The sequence below is a fragment of the Plecotus auritus genome (genome assembly GCF_963455305.1).
Source record: "Plecotus auritus genome assembly, chromosome: 1".
NCBI classification, from domain to species: domain Eukaryota; kingdom Metazoa; phylum Chordata; class Mammalia; order Chiroptera; family Vespertilionidae; genus Plecotus; species Plecotus auritus.
This window is the reverse complement of record NC_137770.1, coordinates 151924199-151943554: the sequence shown is the minus strand read 5'-3', so window position 1 is coordinate 151943554 and position 19356 is coordinate 151924199. Positions and strand designations below refer to the sequence as shown.

General features: G+C 39.9%; 1 protein-coding gene across 1 annotated transcript in view; it reads right to left on the bottom strand.

Moving 5' to 3' along the window:
- The window catches only part of LOC308241383 (putative coiled-coil domain-containing protein 144C), a gene marked incomplete at both ends in the record, with an annotated part of 105738 nt that overhangs the window by 29137 nt on the left and 57245 nt on the right, over positions 1 to 19356 (bottom strand). Inside the window, 3 exons of the mRNA XM_080654790.1 lie at positions 10615 to 11541; positions 15018 to 15155; positions 15677 to 15854. Coding sequence (XP_080510916.1) covers positions 10615 to 11541; positions 15018 to 15155; positions 15677 to 15854 — 1243 coding nt within the window. The remainder of the gene's footprint in view (positions 1 to 10614; positions 11542 to 15017; positions 15156 to 15676; positions 15855 to 19356) is intronic.

Below are 19356 nucleotides of genomic sequence, written 5' to 3'. Positions count from 1 at the left end.
TTTATTCTTGTATTGTTATTGACTAATTATTGTATTATTCTCCATACAAACAACTATAAACCTACTTTTTGCCTCACCCTGGATGTACTTTGTTAGAGTCATATATTATTATCTACAATAGTACAAGTGTAATATGCTAATTAGACCGAACATACTTCAGGATGAAGCCGGGGCTGCCAGGGAAGCCCAGGTCCCAGGTGCCTGCTGGCAGCTGGAGGGAGGGAAGCCCGGGTCCCAGGTACCAGAGGGAAGCTGGTGCTGGCAGCTGGGGAAAGAAGGCCTACTTTTGCATGAATTTCATGCATCGGGCCTCTAGTTATAAAATATAACTGGAAAAATATCACCATCTACATCAATTAACCTTCTTTTCCTCATATGGACATACTCCTGTTTGCTTTTGCTTTATCAGGATAAAGACACAGAAAATGTAATCCTTCTGCCTAATCAGTATTAGGTTATTTAGACAGCTGACTCAGCCCCACTCTCTGTTCCCCCACCCCCACCCCCCGCCCCATGAATCTAAAAGCTTTACATCTACTGACATCTCAAAGAGAATAGATCATGTAGATGGGTCAACTGGTAGTAAATTCAATATTGTGGAACAAATTCTCTTTTTATTTTACAACCAGAGGCTTTAATTAATGTCACAAATTCAATCCCCTGCTCAAATCCTCCCAATACATTCCTATCTTAGAAGAGAACTGAAGTCATTCCAATGTCCTTCAAGGCCCTAGCTAACCAGGCCTTCACCTGCCTCCCTGCTACACATAAACCCTGCCATTCCTCCCTAGTCTGAAATGGAGATCCAATGCCAAATGAGTAAATCACAGAAAGCTACAATTCTCTCTGTCTTGGACAAATTTATCTCCAAAAGATAGTAATTATGCCTTGAAATGAGAAATATGAGCAAATTATTTGTAAAAGTATTCAAAGAAAATTGGAACTAGTAGTGGAAAGATTAAATCAAGTAGAGTTGCTAAAACTCACCATGTTTGTCCCAGATTATGATTTAAGTAGATGCCTTTAAAAGGGTTGAGAGGTCTTTGAATATATTACTTGAGTCTGAAATATTTTGAAATTTAATTCAAATTGGCATGAATAAAAATAACCTTATACTAACTGAAATGTATCAGATGCTACAGAGGAAAGATACTATGAGATACAGCATCTACACTTCAGTTCATCTGGGAAGTCTGAACTTAATTGAATCTTAATTTCAAAATACTCATTTTAGGTAGAGCATTCCCTTGCTTTCTAACAGTAATAAATGTGGTGACACAGGCGGGGTGGAAAAATGGCGGTGGAATAGACAGATGTGTCCTGATTCTTCTCCTGGAGCAGATAGAAAGAACAGCTGAGGGTCGCACGGGGAGTGTCTGTTGGAGAGTTACGGGACAGCTTAACTCTAAGGGACAGCTCCCCTGACCGGGCAGCCCCCACTGCTGCCGGGTTCCCTCCCGGAGCCACTGGCTCGGACGCAGAGACCATGCCATCTTGAAGGGGAAAGTGGATATTATTGGAAACCTGAAAATCTACAACTACGGCACCCACCGAACAGCTGTGAACTCCCGAACACCAGTCCCCCATTGGCGCAGACACGCGGATTCAGAGGAGCTCTACACTCCACCACGGAAAGGTCAGATTTCTCCTGGGATAAGGTGAGGTCTCTGCTCCAGGCAGGAGAGAGAAACGCGCACACTGCGGGAGCTGGAGGACCGGGGGAAGTCTGCACCTAGAAAAATCCGTGGCTGTTGGGGCTGGTGTGATCAGTGAATGGGGAAGGGGGTCCTCAGAGCTGCTAACAGAGGGGATGTCTAAAAAGCAACCCATTTTGATCTGATGCAGAAGGAAAGCCTAAAAATTTTGGGAGTGTGACAGCTGTTTGGACACAAGGGGGAAAAGAGGATTGTGCAGGCTTATGCGCAGACCCGGAGTTCGCACACTCATGCTTTCTCCTCTTTGAATCCTTGTTTCTGATTACTGAGCCCAATACATAGGATCACCCAGTTGGGGACACCCTAGGAGACTGCAGGGGTAAGTTGTTTTTCTGGAACCTGGGGAGTAGAGCGGGCAGTGACCACCAGAGAACCAGCTCTGGGGCAGCCCACTCCCACAAACCAGTATTGAGTGCCATAGGAAAAGCAGGATCTAAAGCAGAGGCTAGAAAGGACCCATAGAACCAGAAGTCAACCCAGAAACACTGCCACCCAGGGGCTGAATCACAAATTGACTCTTGTGTAATCACAAATTAAGGAATACAAGAAAGTAAGACACACCGCTTGCTTAAAAATCGGGACTGGCTTACAACACTGAGGAGCAGAGGAACACAGGAAACTGCAATACTGTCCTGACTGGGAAACAGGTGTGCCAAACAGAACAATAGAAGAAGTGAATGACCTTCACTACTACATATTTTATTTTTATTATTTTCTTTTTTTTATTTTTCATCTTTTACTTAAGAAACTAAGTTTTTTTCTTTTTTCCTCACTTGATTTTACCTTTTTAATTATTACATTTTTATTTTCAATCAGTATTATTACTACTACTATTTTACCTTTTTTTTAAAAAAGTGTCATTTTATATTCTCTTTATTTGTCTTTGAGATTAGTGTTCTACATTCTATTTTCATCTTTCCTTTAGCTTCATTCTGCTCTATCTCAACTCTACCTTTATACCATCACTCTTTCCCAACTTTTGCCTTTTTGTTGTCTTGTTTCTCTTACCCTTTTCCTGCCTTAGATTTTCCCTAATCTTTTTTTTACCCCCTGTTAAAATTTCACCCTACTTATATATCTAATTTCCAATCCCCTGCTCCGAGTTCATACACACCTCTCTCTTCTCTGTCTTCACTATCCAAAAATTGTTTTTCTCTCTGTCCCTTTGTTGTTTGCTTGAATGTTGATTATATCGTTTTTCATGCTTGTTTGTGAGATTGTTTTCCTTATTCTCGTTGTTTTGTTTTTTTGTTTGCTTTGTTTTTTTTGTTTTTTGCATCTGTTTTCCCTTGCCTCACTTGATATTAATTGTTGTTTGTAGTTTGTATTCATCTCCAGGTACTTGTTGCTGACATTTGATGGGATTAGTGGCTGTTCTATTGGAGTTTTCCCCCCATATATACAGTTTGCTCCCCTTTTCTCTTATTCTCTTTTTTTTCTCTCTTACTTTTTTTCTCCTTTTCCCAATTTCTTTTTGGCACTCCTTTCTTTTTTTTTTTTTTTTTCTCTTCTTCTTTCTCTCATATCCCATAATTTGCCTTTCTCTGGTGGTCACCTGTACTTAGGGTTATTAATATTGTGAATACATTTCTGTTCAGTGCCTTGTGTGTTGTACCTGGTAGTGCTGTATTTTGTGCCTTTAAATCAATGCAGGAGAGAGAGAACTACGTAACCAGACACCCGGAGAAGTAGAGACCATGGGAAGACAAAGAAACAGCCCACATATAAAAGAAAAGCAGGCATCACCAGAAAAGGAAGTAAACGAAATGGAGGCAAGCAACCTGGCAGAGAAAGAATTCAGAGAAATGGTCAAAAGGTGGATGAAAAGAATGGAAGACAAATTTGACAATATGAGTAAGAACCAAGAGGAAATGAAGAAGAACCAAGAAGAAATGAAAAATGACATCGCTGCTGTAAAGAACTCAATAGAAAGCATCAAGAGTAGAATAGAAGAAGCAGAGGACCGTATCAGTGAGCTAGAAGACAAGGTAGGAAAAAATAACCAAGTAGAGCAACTTCTAGAAAAAAAAACTTAAAAAGCAGGAGGAGAGCCTAAGGGAACTTTGGGACAACATGAAACAAAACAACATCCGCATAATAGGGGTTCTAGAAGGAGAGGAAACTGAGCAAGGAATAGAAAACTTGTTTGAAGAAATAATGACAGAAAACTTCCCTGATATAGGGAAGAAAAACCCCACACAAATCCAAGAAGCTCACAGAGTCCCAAGCAAAATGAACCCCAAAAGACCGACACCAAGACACATTATAATTAAATTGGCAAACAACAATGACAAAGTAAGAATCTAAAAAGTGGCCAGAGAGAGACAGAAAGTTACCTACAAAGGAACTCCCATCAGACTAGCAACTGATTTCTCAACAGAAACTCATCAGGCCAGAAGGGAATGGAATGAAATATACAAAGGCATGCAAAGGAAGGGTCTGAATCCAAGAATACTATACCCAGCAAGGCTATCAATCAAAATTGAAGTTGAAATCAGGGGCTTCACAGATAAAAAAGGACTAAGGGAATTTATTACCACCAAACCAGCAATGCAAGAAATGCTAAAGGGTCTGTTGTAAAAAAAAATAAAAAAAAAATATGAAGCAAAGAAGGAACACAGGGGTAAAGAATAAAAATGGCAACAAGTAAGTACCTATGAATAATAACTTTAAATGTAAATAGATTAAATGCCCCAATCAAAAGACATAGAGTAATGGATTGGATAAGGAAACAAGACCCATATATCTGCTGTCTACAAGAAACCCACCTCAGAAAAAAAGACGCACACAGACTGAGGGTGAAGGAATGGAAAAAGGTTTTCCAGGCGAATGGAAATGAAAAAAAAGCTGGGGTAGCAATACTTATATCTGACAAATTAGATCTCAAAGTGAAGGACATAACAAAAGATAAGGAAGGCCACTTCATAATACTAAAGGGAGCAATCCAACAAGAAGAAATAACACTAGTAAACATATATGAACCCAATACAGGAGCACCCAAATACATAAAAAAAAAAACTGCTGGAGGATATCAAAGGACAGATTGACAGCAATACAATCATAGTAGGAGACGTTAATACCCCACTATCACCATTGGACAAATCCTCTAAACAAAAAATCAGCAAAGAAACATCAATCCTAAATGACTCACTAGACCAGATGGAATTAATTGATATCTTCAGAACATTTCACCCTAAAACCACAGAATATACATTCTTCTCAAGTGCACATGGGTCATTTTCAAAGATAGACCATATGTTGGGTCATAGGCAAAGTCTCTTCAAATTCAAGAAGATAGAAATCATATCAAGCATCTTTTCAGACCACAGTGGCATAAAACTGAAAATCAACTACAATAAAAACAATCCAAAAATATCAAACACATGGAGACTAAATAGCATGCTATTAAACAATGACTGGATTACCAGAGAGATCAAAGAAGAAATAAAAAACATCATGGCAACAAACGACAATGAAAACACAACAATCCAAAATCTATGGGACACAGCAAAAGCAGTCTTGAGAGGGAAGTTCATACCTCTACAAGCCTACTGCAAAAAAACAAGAAACAATGCTAATAAATTACCTAACCCTACAACTCAAAGAGTTAGAAAGAGAGCAACAAGAAAAGCCCAGTGTAAGCAGAAGGAAGGAAATAATAAATATCAGAGTGGAGATAAATGACATTAAAACCGAAAATCAATACAAAAGATCAACAAAACCAAGAGCTGGTTCTTTGAATGGATAAACAAAATTGATGAACCTCTAGCCAGGCTCACAAAGAAGCAAAGAGAGAGGACCCAAATAAATAAAATCAGAAATGAAAGCGGAGAAATAACAACAGACCCCGCCGAAATACAAAGAATTGTTAAAAAATACTATGAACAACTCTTTTCCAACAAACTGGACAACCTGGAGGAAATGGACATATTCCTAGAAAAATATAACCTTCCAAAACTCAGTCAGGAAGAATCTAAACATCTCAATAGGCCAATAACTATGGAAGAAATGGAAGCAGTCATCAAAAAGCTTCCAGCAAACAAAATCCCAGGAACAGATGGCTTCACAGGGGAGTTTTACCAAACATTCAAGGAAGAACTAAAATCTATCCACCTCAGACTATTTCAAATAATTCAAGAGGAAGGTCCTCCTCAGACTATTTCAAAAAATTCAAGAGGAAGGACTGCTTCCAAGCTCCTTCTATGAAGCCAGCATCACCCTAATACCAAAACCAGATAAAGACAACACAATGAAAGATAATTACAGGCCAATATCCCTCATGAACGTAGATGCCAAAATCTTCAACAAAATTCTAGCAAATCAGATCCAGCAGTACATCAGAAAGATCATACACCATGACCAAGTAGGATTTATCCCAGGAATGCAAGGATGGTACAATATCCACAAATCAATAAACGTGATACATCACATAAACAAATTGAGAGATAAAAATCACATAGTCATATCAATTTATGCAGAAAAAGCATATGACAAATTCCAACACCCTTGCTTGATAAAAACTCTCAACAAGGTGGAAATAGAAGGATCATACCTCAACATAATAAAAGCTATATATGATAAACCCACAGCCAACATCATACTCAATGGGCAAAAACTAAAACCATTTCCCCTAAGAACAGGAACAAGACAGGGATGCCCACTCTCACCACTCCTGTTAGACATAGTACTGGAGGTACTAGCCATTGCGATCAGACAAGAATAAGAAATAAAAGCCATCCAAATTGGAAAAGAAGAAGTAAAGCTGTCCTTATTCGCAGATGACATGATACTGTACATAGAAAACCCTAGCTACTCCATCAAAAAATTATTAGACTTTATAAATGAATTTGGCAATGTAGCAGGATACAAAATTAATGCCAAGAAATCTATGGCATTTCTATACACCAATTATGAACTTACAGAAAGAGAGAATAAAAAAGCAATCCCATTTACCATCGAACCAAAAAAAATAAGATACCTAGGAATAAACTTAACTAAGGAGGTAAAAATCTATATGTGGAAAACTATATGACACTGAAAAATGAGATAGAGGAAGACATAAACAGATGGAAGAACATACCATGTTCATGGATTGGTAGAATCAACATCATCAAAATGTCCATACTACCCAAAGCAATCTACAAATTCAATGCACTTCCCATTAAAATACCAATGGTATATTTCACAGAATGAACCTTCAAAAAATTCATCTGGAATAAAAAAAGACCCCGAATAGCTGCAGCAATCCTGAGAAAGAAAAAGAAAGTAGGGGTGATCTCAATACTAGATATCAAGCTGTATTACAAAGCCACTGTTCTTAAAACAGCCTGGTACTGGCACAAGAACAGACGTATTGACCCAAACCACTACGCCCAATTAATATTTGACAAAGGAGGCATGGACATACAATGGAGTCAAGAGAGTCTCTTCAACAAATGCTGTTGGGAAAATTGGACAGATACATGCAAAAAAATGAAACTAGATCACCAACTTTCACCATACACAAAAATAAACTCAAAATGGATAAAGGACTTAAACATAAGATAGGAAACCATAAAAATACTAGAGGAATCCATAGGCAGAAAAATCTCAGACATATGCCGAAGGAACTTCTTCACTGATACTGCTCCTAGGACAATGGAAACTAAAGAGAAAATAAACAAATGGGACTACATGAAAATATAAAGCTTTTGCACAGCAAAGGAAACCATCAATAAAACATCAAGAAAGCCCACTGCATGGGAGAACATATTTGCCAATGATATCAACGATAAGGGTTTAATCTCCAACATTTACTGAGAACTCATACAACTTAACATAAAGAAGATAAACAACCCAATCAAAAAAATGGGCAACTGATCTAAATAGACATTTTTCGAAAGAAGACAGAAGGAAGGCCTAGAGACATATGAAAACCTGCTCAAAGTCACTAATCATCAGAGAGATGCAAATCAAAACAACAATGCGGTACCATCTTACACCTGTCAGAAGGGCTATCATCAACAAATCAACAAACAGCAAGTGTTGGCGAGGACGCGGAGAAAAAGGAACTCTTTTGCACTGCTGGTGGGAATGCACACTGGTGCAGTCACTGAGGAGAACAGTATGGAGTTTCCTCAAAAAACTAAAAATGGAACTCCCATTTGACCCAGTGATCCCACTTCTAGGAATATATCCCAAGAAACTAGAAACACGAATCAGAAAGGATATATGCACCCGTATGTTCATAGCAGCACAATTCACCATAGCTAACATTTGGAAACAGCCTAAATGCCCATCAGCAGATGAGTGGATTAAAAACCGTGGTATATCTACACAATGGAATACTACGCTGCAGTAAAAAAGATGGAGTTCCTACCATTTGCAACAACATGGATGGAGATGGAGAGCATTATGCTAAGTGAAATAAGCCAGGCAGAGAAAGATAAGTATCACATGATCTCACTCATTTGTGGAATATAATGAACGGCATAGACTGATGAACAAGAACAAAACCAGAGACTGAGAAACGTTGATCAGAACCTCAAACCTCAGGGAAGGAGGGCGTCAGTGGGAGTAAGGGGGAGAGATCAACCAAGGGACTTGTGTGCATGCATATGAGCCTAATCAATGGACACAGACAACAGGGGGGTGCGGCATGAGTGGGGCATGGGAGGTAATGGGGAAATAAGGACACATATGTATAAAAATAATAATATAAAAAATAATTAAAAAAATAGAAAAGAAAAAAAAGTGGTGACACAAAGATTAAAATTATTATTATGTCAGTATAAAATTAACTTATTAATATCAATCTATATCTATTAATAATCTATAACTTAACCTCTTAAAGTTTCATGGGCAATTCACTGTCTTTACTCAAAACAAAACACCTCTCAGGCACAGCCTCCCCGCTTCCAGGGCTGCCCGCTCCATGCAGTGGCTCATGCGGAATGCTGCGGTGCTGCTGGGCTGTGGTCAGGGCCGGCCAGGGAACTCAGGTGCCAGGAACACAGCAGCATGAAGTGGAGGGTGAGCTGATGGCAGCTGCATGCATCACTTATCTATGAGCCTCCCCCTCCTGCGTCCCTAACTGCCTCACCAGACCTCGCTGTTGGAGGTCTGCATGGCACATTGGAAATTCCTACTTTACACATCACCCCAAGGAGCCCTTTACCCAGATCAGAGGCTCACCGGGGTCAGCAGGAAGCAGGCGCTGTGGCAGCCTGAGCTGTGGGATTCAGGGAGGATGGTTGGATTTGGTCCACAGCTCATGGTTTGCCTACCCTGAGCAAGTGGTGGTGTTCAGGTGTGACATGACCAGAAACTGGGACAAGATGTTGGTGATGGAAATAGAGAGGAAGGAACTTGATGCCAGAGACCTTTGGAGAACACTGATCAGATAGAGAGATAAGGAGAGTCTGCGAAGATAAACATCTGCATTCTTCAAGGAGCCGCTGGGACATGCTTGTGCTTGTCACAGGCTTAAAGATGCAGTGTGGTCGGAAGGACACTGCAGGTGCTGATTACTTTATGCTTAGTCATGAAGACAGTAAGTAGAGATGAGCATTCAGGCAGTCTGACATAGATCTAGGTAGGGATCATTAGTGATTAGGTGAGGTGGATGGTGGGAAGCCAAGGACCAAAATCAGCTTTAGGAAGGGGAATAGGGAACTAAGGAGGAGTCAAGTCCAGAGGAAGAAGATTAAAGGGAGGGTAGCAATAGCAATGTAAAAAAAGAATAGAAATAGAATTAAGGAAGCGGACCCAGCCCTGGCCGGTGGCTCAGTGTTAGTGTCTGCCCACGCACCGAAGGGTCACGGGTTTGATTCCCAGTCAAGGGCACATACCTGGATTGCAGGTTCAATTCCTGGCCCCAGTTGCTGCACATGTGGGAAGCAACTAATCAATGTGTCTCTCTCACATCAATATTTCCCTCTTTCTCTCTCTCTCTCTCTCTCTCCCTCCCTCCCTCTCTCTCTTCCTCCATCCTCCCTGCCTTCTACTCTCTCTAAAAAGCAATGGGAAAAAATATCCTCTGATGAAGATTAACAAACAAAAAAGAAAAAGAAAGAAAGAGGACCCAAACGGAGCCCGAATAAGCCCAGGGACTGAGAGCTCCCAGCTGTTCTCAGTACCAGCTCAGTGCCCTCTGGGGCCTGGAGGTACTGGTTGGGCTCTGTTTTTCCAGAGCCGGAGCCAGAACTAAGGAACACCCTGGGAATAATGCCACACAGGGTGCTAAAGCAAATCAGACTGTTGACGGACTTCAAATTAACTTCCCAGGGCCTAAGAGTTTTTGTGGAAGAAATACTTCAAGGAGAATTTATCAGACAGTTTCTTACATTTGAGCTTATACTACGAATTACAAACCCACCCCTTTTTCAAAGATAATGTGTTCTATTAAAGATGGAGGTATTTTCTGTAGCTTTCAAAATTTCCATCTGTAGGAAAATCTTTTTACAGGAGAGTCTAGATTGCCTCTGGACTAGCAGATGCTTAGGAGTGGGGTCACTACAGGGTTATACTTGGTTCCCACACATATGCATTGAGCACCTTTTGAGTAGTAAACACTGGGAATATGGTAGCCGTGAACCATGAGGGCCAGAGCCTGCTCAGACCTTGCAGTTACATTTTCAGGAATTTTGCAGCCATTATTAAAAATGAATCCTATAAACTTATAATTAAATAAATTATATTAAAAATAAGGGTAATAAATACTCAGGAAAAAAAAAAACACCTCTTAGGTCCAATGTTCATTTGCTGGATACAATGTCTGCTTTTAAGCTGATAGAGCAAATACATTTATAATCTCTACATTTTTAATATTCAACTAGATTCAACATTTAGCCATCATCAAATGTTACTTGGAATTTTCTCTTAGGAAACTTGAAAAATATTTATTTGTCTGGATACTTACATCTCTTTCTACATTATCATTTTCATACTGATGTATTCTTTCTTTAAAATGATGCCATTCATTGATTAACTCATTAATTCTTTCATTCAGCATAATAATTTGCTTTACACTTTCAGCATTAAATATGCTTATTTTATCCTGAATCTGATGTTGGATGTTAATTACTGCCTTTTCTTCCCTGTCAGCTTTGTTGTGAGCCTGATGCAGTTTCTGTCGAAGCAATTTATTTTCACCCTGTAGGTGAGATAGCTTCTCCTGTAAGGACTCCTGCTTTCCAATGTCTTGATCCACTTTACCTTGTTCCTCTTGATACACGTGTTCAGTTTCCTCCTGTTGACACTGTTTTTGACTGAGGTCTCTTTCTAAAACCAGTATCCTTTCTTTGAGAGCATCTCTTGTGTGATGAAGCTCGATCTCTAAGTTATTGCTTTTACTTTCCATTTTAGAAAGTTGTTGAGAAAGAATCTCATTGTTATGTTTTAGGTTAGACATATCAAAATTCATTTTGTCCCATAAACAAAACCATTCATCTCTTGCTCTCTGGAAAGCAAGTTGTAGGTCTCTTTTTGATGTCTGACAATGCTCATGATCCTGTGCAGCGGTAGCCAGTCTAGACCGGTATGATTCAACTTCTGCTTCCAGTCTTCCTCTGTTTTGTTGTTCATTCTCCAGTTTAGAGTTTAGCATTATAAGCTCAGCTCTCAGAACGTCAAGCTCTGCATTGTGTCGAAATACTGTTGCTCTTATTGTCTTTTGAAGACAGTAATTCTTTTCTTTGACAATTGCAATGTCCTCAAAATATTTTTTTCCCATTTCCTGGGTCTGATTTTTTACTGTGTGTATTTCCAGTCTTAGCTTCGCAATTTCATCCCACAACATACGATTTTCATGCAATAGACTTTTTTCTTTGTCAGAACTCCCAGAAACCTAAGTAACACAAAGGAGACTTTTAGCTAAAACATTGAAATGACATGTCATGATAGTCTCTGAAACTAAAGAATAACCTATGTTTATAATAAAAAGTTGCAATAGTGGATATCCCACTGGAAAAAATACAGTTGGATCCAAACCTCTAAATTTATACAAGCATAAATTCTCCAAAGTTCAAAAATGTAATATAATATGAGGAATTTTTAAGTGAAAAAAATCACAAGAGAATTTTAAGAGTCTCAGAATTAGAAAGACTTTTTCTAAATTATCACAACCCCGAATGCATTTAAGTAGAAGATTAACTCTAACTACACTTACAAACTGAGATTACAGTCTGAACATATAGCTACCACACAGTAAGAGTATTAACCATGCTTATATTAGGATAAACTAAATTTCCTAAAATTATATTCCCCCGAATATTAATCCATAGATATTCCAATTTTCTAATACTTTCATAGTTAGTCATAATAACTACCTCTGCTAATAACTGATAACCAAGCATTTTTCTAAGCACGTCTACATCCATCAATGAACTCATTCAGTTATCACAATCTAGAATGGAGGGGGTAAAAAGATAAGCAAGTTCAGGATTTTTTCTAGGTTTTCAGACTCCACAATTCATGCTCTTGCACCAACCCATAATTCTTCTCCAGTGTGGATATAGAAACACAAAAGAAGCCTATATTTAAAAAAATTAATGGTGAATAAGATAAAATTTACAGAGCTCTTCTTAGAAAATCATGAGATATTTTTTGTTGTTCTAGTAACGCAATAACTTTTATTTCTTGTTCATGATGTTTAAAGTAGTAATAAATGTGAAATGGTGGGGGGGGGATACACTGAACTACTTTACTAGGAATAAAATACCTACCGATAAATTATCACTAAGTATATATTATGGACTGTCATTCTCTTCAGAAGCCCCTTGTATTAAAATGGGATACTACTAGGAACAAATTGTTACTTTTCTCAAAAGTAGAAGAATGACATCTAAAATATCATCTTTGAACTGGTTATACCCTCCTCCATTCCATCAATGGAAGTGAAAACTAACCTCTCTAATGATATATCAAGGAAATAAAATCACTGCCCAAATTTGGAACATCTGTTGTTAGTAACAATACCTTTGAGATCATGGACAACGGAAAATATTAAAAGCCTCCCCTTTGAATGAGGCCATTGTGAATGTCACTACTTGGCTGTGAGAGACAAATGGATTTGAATTAACAATATCATCCTATATAATAAAGAGGTAATATGCAAATTGATCCTCATGTCGTAATGCCGTTACAAGATGGCTGCCCTGCCCAGTCCCTCCCCCAGCCCTACTCCTGATCAGTGTGAGGCGGCTAGCCAATCCCCCACACCTCCCCATGGCCCCTCACCCAGGCTGGCCACGCCCCCACACATTCCCGGAGCTGGGGGTACCACAGGCAGGCTGTAGGCAGGGCATTGGTCAGAGGCAAAGGTCCTGGCTGTCCCTGGCCAAGAGAGTCCAGAAAACGTCAGCAGTGACCAAAGACCAAGACCGAGTGGAAAGGTCCCTGCCGGCGCTTATGGCTCAAAGTGCCAGGAGGAGGCAGAGCATCTTGAACCTGCAACCCTGGCATCTGCACACCAAGCCTTGGGGCACACCAAGCTGGTGGTGCCTGTGGGTGAAAGGGGGAGAGCAGGGAGCTGGGGTGCAGAGTTGGGAGGGGCCTAGAGTCTTTGGGAGCAGCCCACCTGCCCAGGTTGCTGTGACCTGTGCACTCAGGCTTGGTCAAAGCCCCTGGTCAGCTCTGCTGCTTGCCTTCCAGGTGCGGCTAGCCCTCAGGGGCTGGCATTGTGCTCAGAGAAGCAGCTGTCACTGGGCTCAGTTAAATAAGAGAAATCAAAGAGCCGAGAGTAAATATCCTCCCAGCCCCTTCCTAAGCCCCTGGGCAAGGAGGGCTGGGGATGGGGGTAATGGAAAATGGTTGCTGCTTTGCATTTTATAATGAAAAGTCTCTTGCTATGTAGAGAGGAGAGTAGATTTGTTTCCAACAACACCTGGCATGTTCCCTGCCCCAGCCCTGAAGCCTGACAGCACCTAGCAAAGGTGTGTCCACACAGCCATGTTGGCCTGGCTCCTGGAACATTGGGAGCAAGTTTGAGCTACATTGATTAAAAAAAAAAAAGTAAAGATTGAAAAACACCTCTTTGTACTCAAATGGCACTATAAAATGCACATTACAGCATCCGATTTTCTTTTCTGTGTTGATTTTGAGACAGAGCTCAAATAAATTCATGGGAAAAGCAGAAAATCACAAAGGGAAAGGGAGAGGATTCTGCCATCCACAGCCCTGAACTTTGTTTTTTGTTTGTTTTTTTTTTGTTATTTTTCCTTCAGTTCTTCAAGTCAGTATATGCCATTTAAACCACTTTATGGCATTAGGTAATGAGCTAATGCTTCCTCTATTAAGAGCAAGCAGCAGTGTCTTTCATATGAGTCACAAACATTTAATCAGTTCAAATGGAGCATACTGAGTGGAGAGAATGGTATGTGTCATTATATAAAGAACTTGGCATTATGATGCTATCTGGCTGAAGATCTTATTTATTTTGCAATTTAGTGAACATAGACAAATCAGGCATTGAAAATGAATGTGCATGCTTAAAGGTATGACTTTATTTTCATCCATAATGACCAAATGATCATTATGAAGGTGCATTGACAGGTCGGGTGGTGTGGCGGGTCTGGGGTCTGGTGGCATGGTGGGTCTGGGTGAAGCTGCGTGGCGCAGGCAGGGCCTGGGGACCTGAGGCTGAACCCTGCACCCTGGCACCAGAGCTGGGGGACCTGAGGCTGTGCCCCCTGCCCTGGTGCTGGGATGTGAGGCTGCGTCCCCCACCTGGCGGGGCTTGATGGGGGTGGGAACGGCCTGGTCTTGGTGTATCCCAATGGGGGTGGGGCCGGTCAGATACTTCTATTATAAAGTGCAAATAGCAATATTAAAATATTTCCTCTAATTCCCTTTTAATGTGTATGAATTTCATGCACTGAGCCACTAGTTTTACCCAATGGACCCCAAATGTCACCCCTATCACATACATACACACACACACACACACACACACACACACACACACACACATGCTTTTTAAATTCTCTATAGTTTCCGCCCTAACCGGTTTGGCTCAGTGGATAGAGCGTCGGCCTGCGGACTCAAGGGTTCCAGGTTCGATTCTGGTCAAGGGCATGTACCTTGGTTGCGGGCACATCCCCAGTAGGGGGTGTGCAGGAGGCAGCTGATCGATGTTTCTCTCTCATCGATGTTTCTAACTCTATCCCTCTCCCTTCCTCTCTGCAAAAAATCAATAAAATATATTAAAAAAATAAATAAATAAAAATAAATTCTCTATAGTTTCCATATGTACAGTATTGGTTTCTTAAATATGTACACACCCACACATACTCACACACACTTGAAAATGTCTAAATAAACTACCTTATAATTCATTTTCTCATGAGTTATTTCTATCTCTTTTGGTTTGCAAAGGTGTTTGGTCAGAATTCCATCTTGTAATATTCTGGCGTTCTGTTCTTGAGAAAGTTGGCTCTGAGTGTAATTTTGCTCTTCTACAACCTAGGGACACATTTCATTTAGATTTTGGTCTCATACCATTAAAGAAAAGTCCAAAGCTTAAGAGCAGTACCTTAAAAAACTGTGAAAAGGAAGTAGCCTGTTTGAGCACAAGGATCTTTCCTCTCCATGAAAAAGTCAAATTTTAAGTATTTTTGCCATATAGCAAAAATACAGTATTCTGAAATGAAATTTCTTTATGAACATTTGAGTAGTTCCATCACAGTCTCAAGGCAATTTAACTTGTATGTTAACATTTTTAAAAGTCAAAATTAACATTTATGTAAATGATTAAGCTCACTTTACTTTCCATTTCTTCATTTAGAAAATATACACAGAGTATCTGTTAGATGCCAAGGATAGTTATAAATTAATAATTTTAGTCATAAATGTCATAATTCACATTTTGAATGAGATAACATTTTATTTGTTTTAAACATAATAATGTACATTAAAATCAAAGGGATATAAATATTGATAAAATAATGTAAGAAATAAGAAATTTTTACCAAAGATAAATTTACCTTGTTCTCTCTTACAGTCTCTGATACAACGTCTAGTGTTCTAATGGTGGTTTCAAGATATGGTTTCATTTGAACTTCTTTAATAGAGTGCTCTTCTTTTTTTCTTAACTGCACCCTATTTTTTTCACGTAACAGATCAACTTTTTGTCCCTTTTCTTTTTCTTCTTCTAAGGTAAATCTGCAGTTAAATGTAACCAAAGCTGTGATGGATATAAAATAGCCTATTATATTTATATGATGTCTTATGTAAACCTTATGGTAACCACAAAGCCAAACCTCCAGCAGATTCACAGAAGATAAAGAGCAGGAATCAAAGCACACTATGGAAAATCTTCAATTAACAAAGAAAGGCAGCAAGAGAAGAAGAATGGAATAATGGAACTACAAAACAGCCAAAAAACAAGATGGCATTTGTGAGTTGTTACCTGTCAATAATCTGTACTAATAAAAGGGTAATATGCTAATTAGACCAGACATCTTCCAAACATCCTTCTGGATGTCCTTCCAGACAAAGCCACAGTGGCAGGAGCCGAGGCAGAGGCAGTTAGGGGCCACCAGGCTGGCAGGGGAGGGCAGTCGGGGCAACCAGGCCTGCAGGAAATGGCAGTTAGGGGCGACCAGGCTGGCAGGGGAGCAGTTAGGAGAGATCTGGCCAGCAGGGGAGCAGTTAGGGGCTCTCAGGCAGGCAGGCAGAGTGGTTAGGGGCAATCAGGCAGGCAGGTAGGTGAGCGGTTAGGAGCCAGTGGTTCCAGATTGTGAGAGGGATGTCTGACTGCCGGTTTAGACTCAATCCCTGTGGTATCGGGTCTAAACCAACAGTCAAACATCCTCCAAGGGGTCCCAGATTGGAGAGGTTGCAGGCTGGCCTGAGGGACCACACTGCCGTGCACAAATTCATGCACCGGGCCTCTAGTTACTTCATAAATGGATTGAATTCTCCAGTCAAAAGGCATAGAATGACTTGGAGTAGTGAACACACAATGCAGTGTACAGAGGCTGTGTTGTAAAATTGTGCACCTGAAACCTGTATAATTTTGTTAACCAGAGTCACCTCAATAAATCCAATAAAAAAGAAAAAAGGCATAGAATGTCTTTGTGGATTATATAAGAATCAACTATATACTGCCTACAAGAGACTCAATTAATTCATTTTCTTAAAAAATTTTAATGCTTCCCTGAGCATATGCTCATTGGTTTTAGAAAGAGGGGAATAGAAAGAGAAAAAGACAGACAGACAGAGAAACATCAATGTGAGAGAGAACAGTGATTGGTTGCCACCCATACATACCCTGACAATAGATCAAGCCCACAACCTAGGTATATGCCTTGACTGGGAATCAAACCTATAAACTTCTGATATAAGGGATGGTGCTCCAACCAACTTAGCCATACAGGCCAGGACTCAATTCTTTCTCTCTCTTTTTTTAATTCTTTACTGTTGAAAGATTATTTATGTCTCCTTTTTCTCCATTGACCTCTGCCCACCCAGCCGCTCCGCCGCCCAGCACATGCTCCCGCCCCCTATTGTCTGTGTCCATTGGTCATGCTCATATGCATGGATACAAGTCCTTTGGTTGATCTCTTACTTACTCATCCCCCTTCTTCCCTCTGAGGTTTAAAGGTCTGTTTGATGTGCTCTAACCAACTGAGCCATACAGGCCAGGGAACAATTCATTCTTAAAGACACTTAAAGGCACAATGTGAAGAGATGGAAAAGGGATTCCTTGCAAGTGGAATCCAAAAGAGAACAGCTACAACTATACTATATCCGACAAAACAGAATTTAAGCCAAAAACTGTAACAAGAGACAAGGAAGGTCTTTATAAGGGGATCACTTCATAAAGAAGATATAATAATTGTAAATATGTATGCACCCAACATTGGTTTCCCTAAAAATATTAAACAAATACTAACAGAACTAAAGGTAAAATAGACAACAATACAATAATAGCAGGGGCCATCAATACTCCACTTTCAGCAATGAATAGATCATCTAGACACAAAATCAATAAGGAAATGTTAAACTTGAACCAAACATTAGATCAAATGGACATAACAAACATTTATAGAATAATCATAATTTTTATCACCACCTGAAAGAGATAGCTGCACTCCCATGTTCATTGCAACCTTATTCACAATAGCAACATATATAAACTAAGTGCTCACTAATAGATAAACAAATAAAGAGGGTATGATATTATGTATATATGTTTGTATGTACATGTATATTATGTATGTGAATGTGTGTGTATATATATATATATATATATATATATATATATATATATGTATATAATGTGGCCCTGGGTACCACACTATGAGTGAAAGTGAAATAGCAGATGAGGTGGTGACCTGGGAAGATGAGGATGGGAGTGAAGATAAGGAGGAAGAAGAAACAACACACCCCAAACACAAAGTTATCAGTGCTTGGATCCCATCTCCACGATCTAATAACATCTATTGACAATTCATCAGATAATGAAATTCAGCTTCATTAACCCATTTTCAAAATGTTAGGGAGTCAATTATAAAAAACAGCAGACTTCAAAAGTTCAAACTAAACTTGACAGGGTTTTCAAGGCAGGATTACCTAAAGGAAGCACCTCAGCATGGAAGATTAATGTCACAGCACAACTACAACTACAGTGTCTGGATATATCATCATCAAAAGATAATTAAATAGGAAAACGTTTTTCTGTTCTTCTAAATTTTAAATTTTGTTTTGTTTTTAAGAATATTGTTTATTTTTTAGTTAAATATAATTAAAGTGTATTTTTGGAAAAATGTTTATTTCAATTTGGATTGCATACTTATTACAGTCTCAAAACTATGGTAATACATAAGCAATAATATCTATAGAAAAATTTTCTGTGAAATTAAATTTTTCATACACACTTAATTTTAAATACACAAACATGTCTACATAAGTAAAAGCAGGTAAACTAATTTGTCAGTTTTTCATGTACACATTCGGAAAACCTACTTTATTTTATACTTGAGGCCCGGTGCACAAAATTGGTGCATGGGGCAGGGTGTGTTCCTCAGCCCAGCCTGCACCCTCTCCAATCTGGGACCCCTCGAGGGATGTCCGACTGCCCTCTCACAATCTAGGACTGCTGGCTCCCACACGCTCACCTGCCTGCCTGTCTGATTGCCCCTAACCCCTTCTGCCTGCCAGACTGATAACCCCCTAACCACTCCCCTGCCAGCCTGATCAATGCCTAACTGCTCCCCTGCCAGCCTGGTCGCCTCTAACTTCCCTCCCCTGCAGGCCTGGTTGCCCCCAACTGCCCTCCCCTACAGGCCTGGGTCCCCCCCAGCTGTCCTCCCCTACAGGCCTGGTCCCCCCAACTGCCCTCTCTTGCAGGCCTGGTCCCTCCCAACTGCCCTCCCCTGCTGGCCAGATCACCCACAACTGCCCTTCCCTGCCGGCCATCTTGTGGCAGCCATCTTGTGTTCACATGGGAGTGGCCATCTTGTGTGTTGGAGTTACCGTCAATTTGCATATTACTCTTTTATTAGATAGGCTAAGAGACTTTTCGCTCTAAGGGACATCTCCTTGCCTGAATTCATCCCTTGCATTGAGGTTTCATTTTATTTTGAAGATAACCTGACAAGATTTGCTGACAGATTAGATGTGAGGTTTAAGACAAAGAGAAAGACAGGAGCTGAGGATG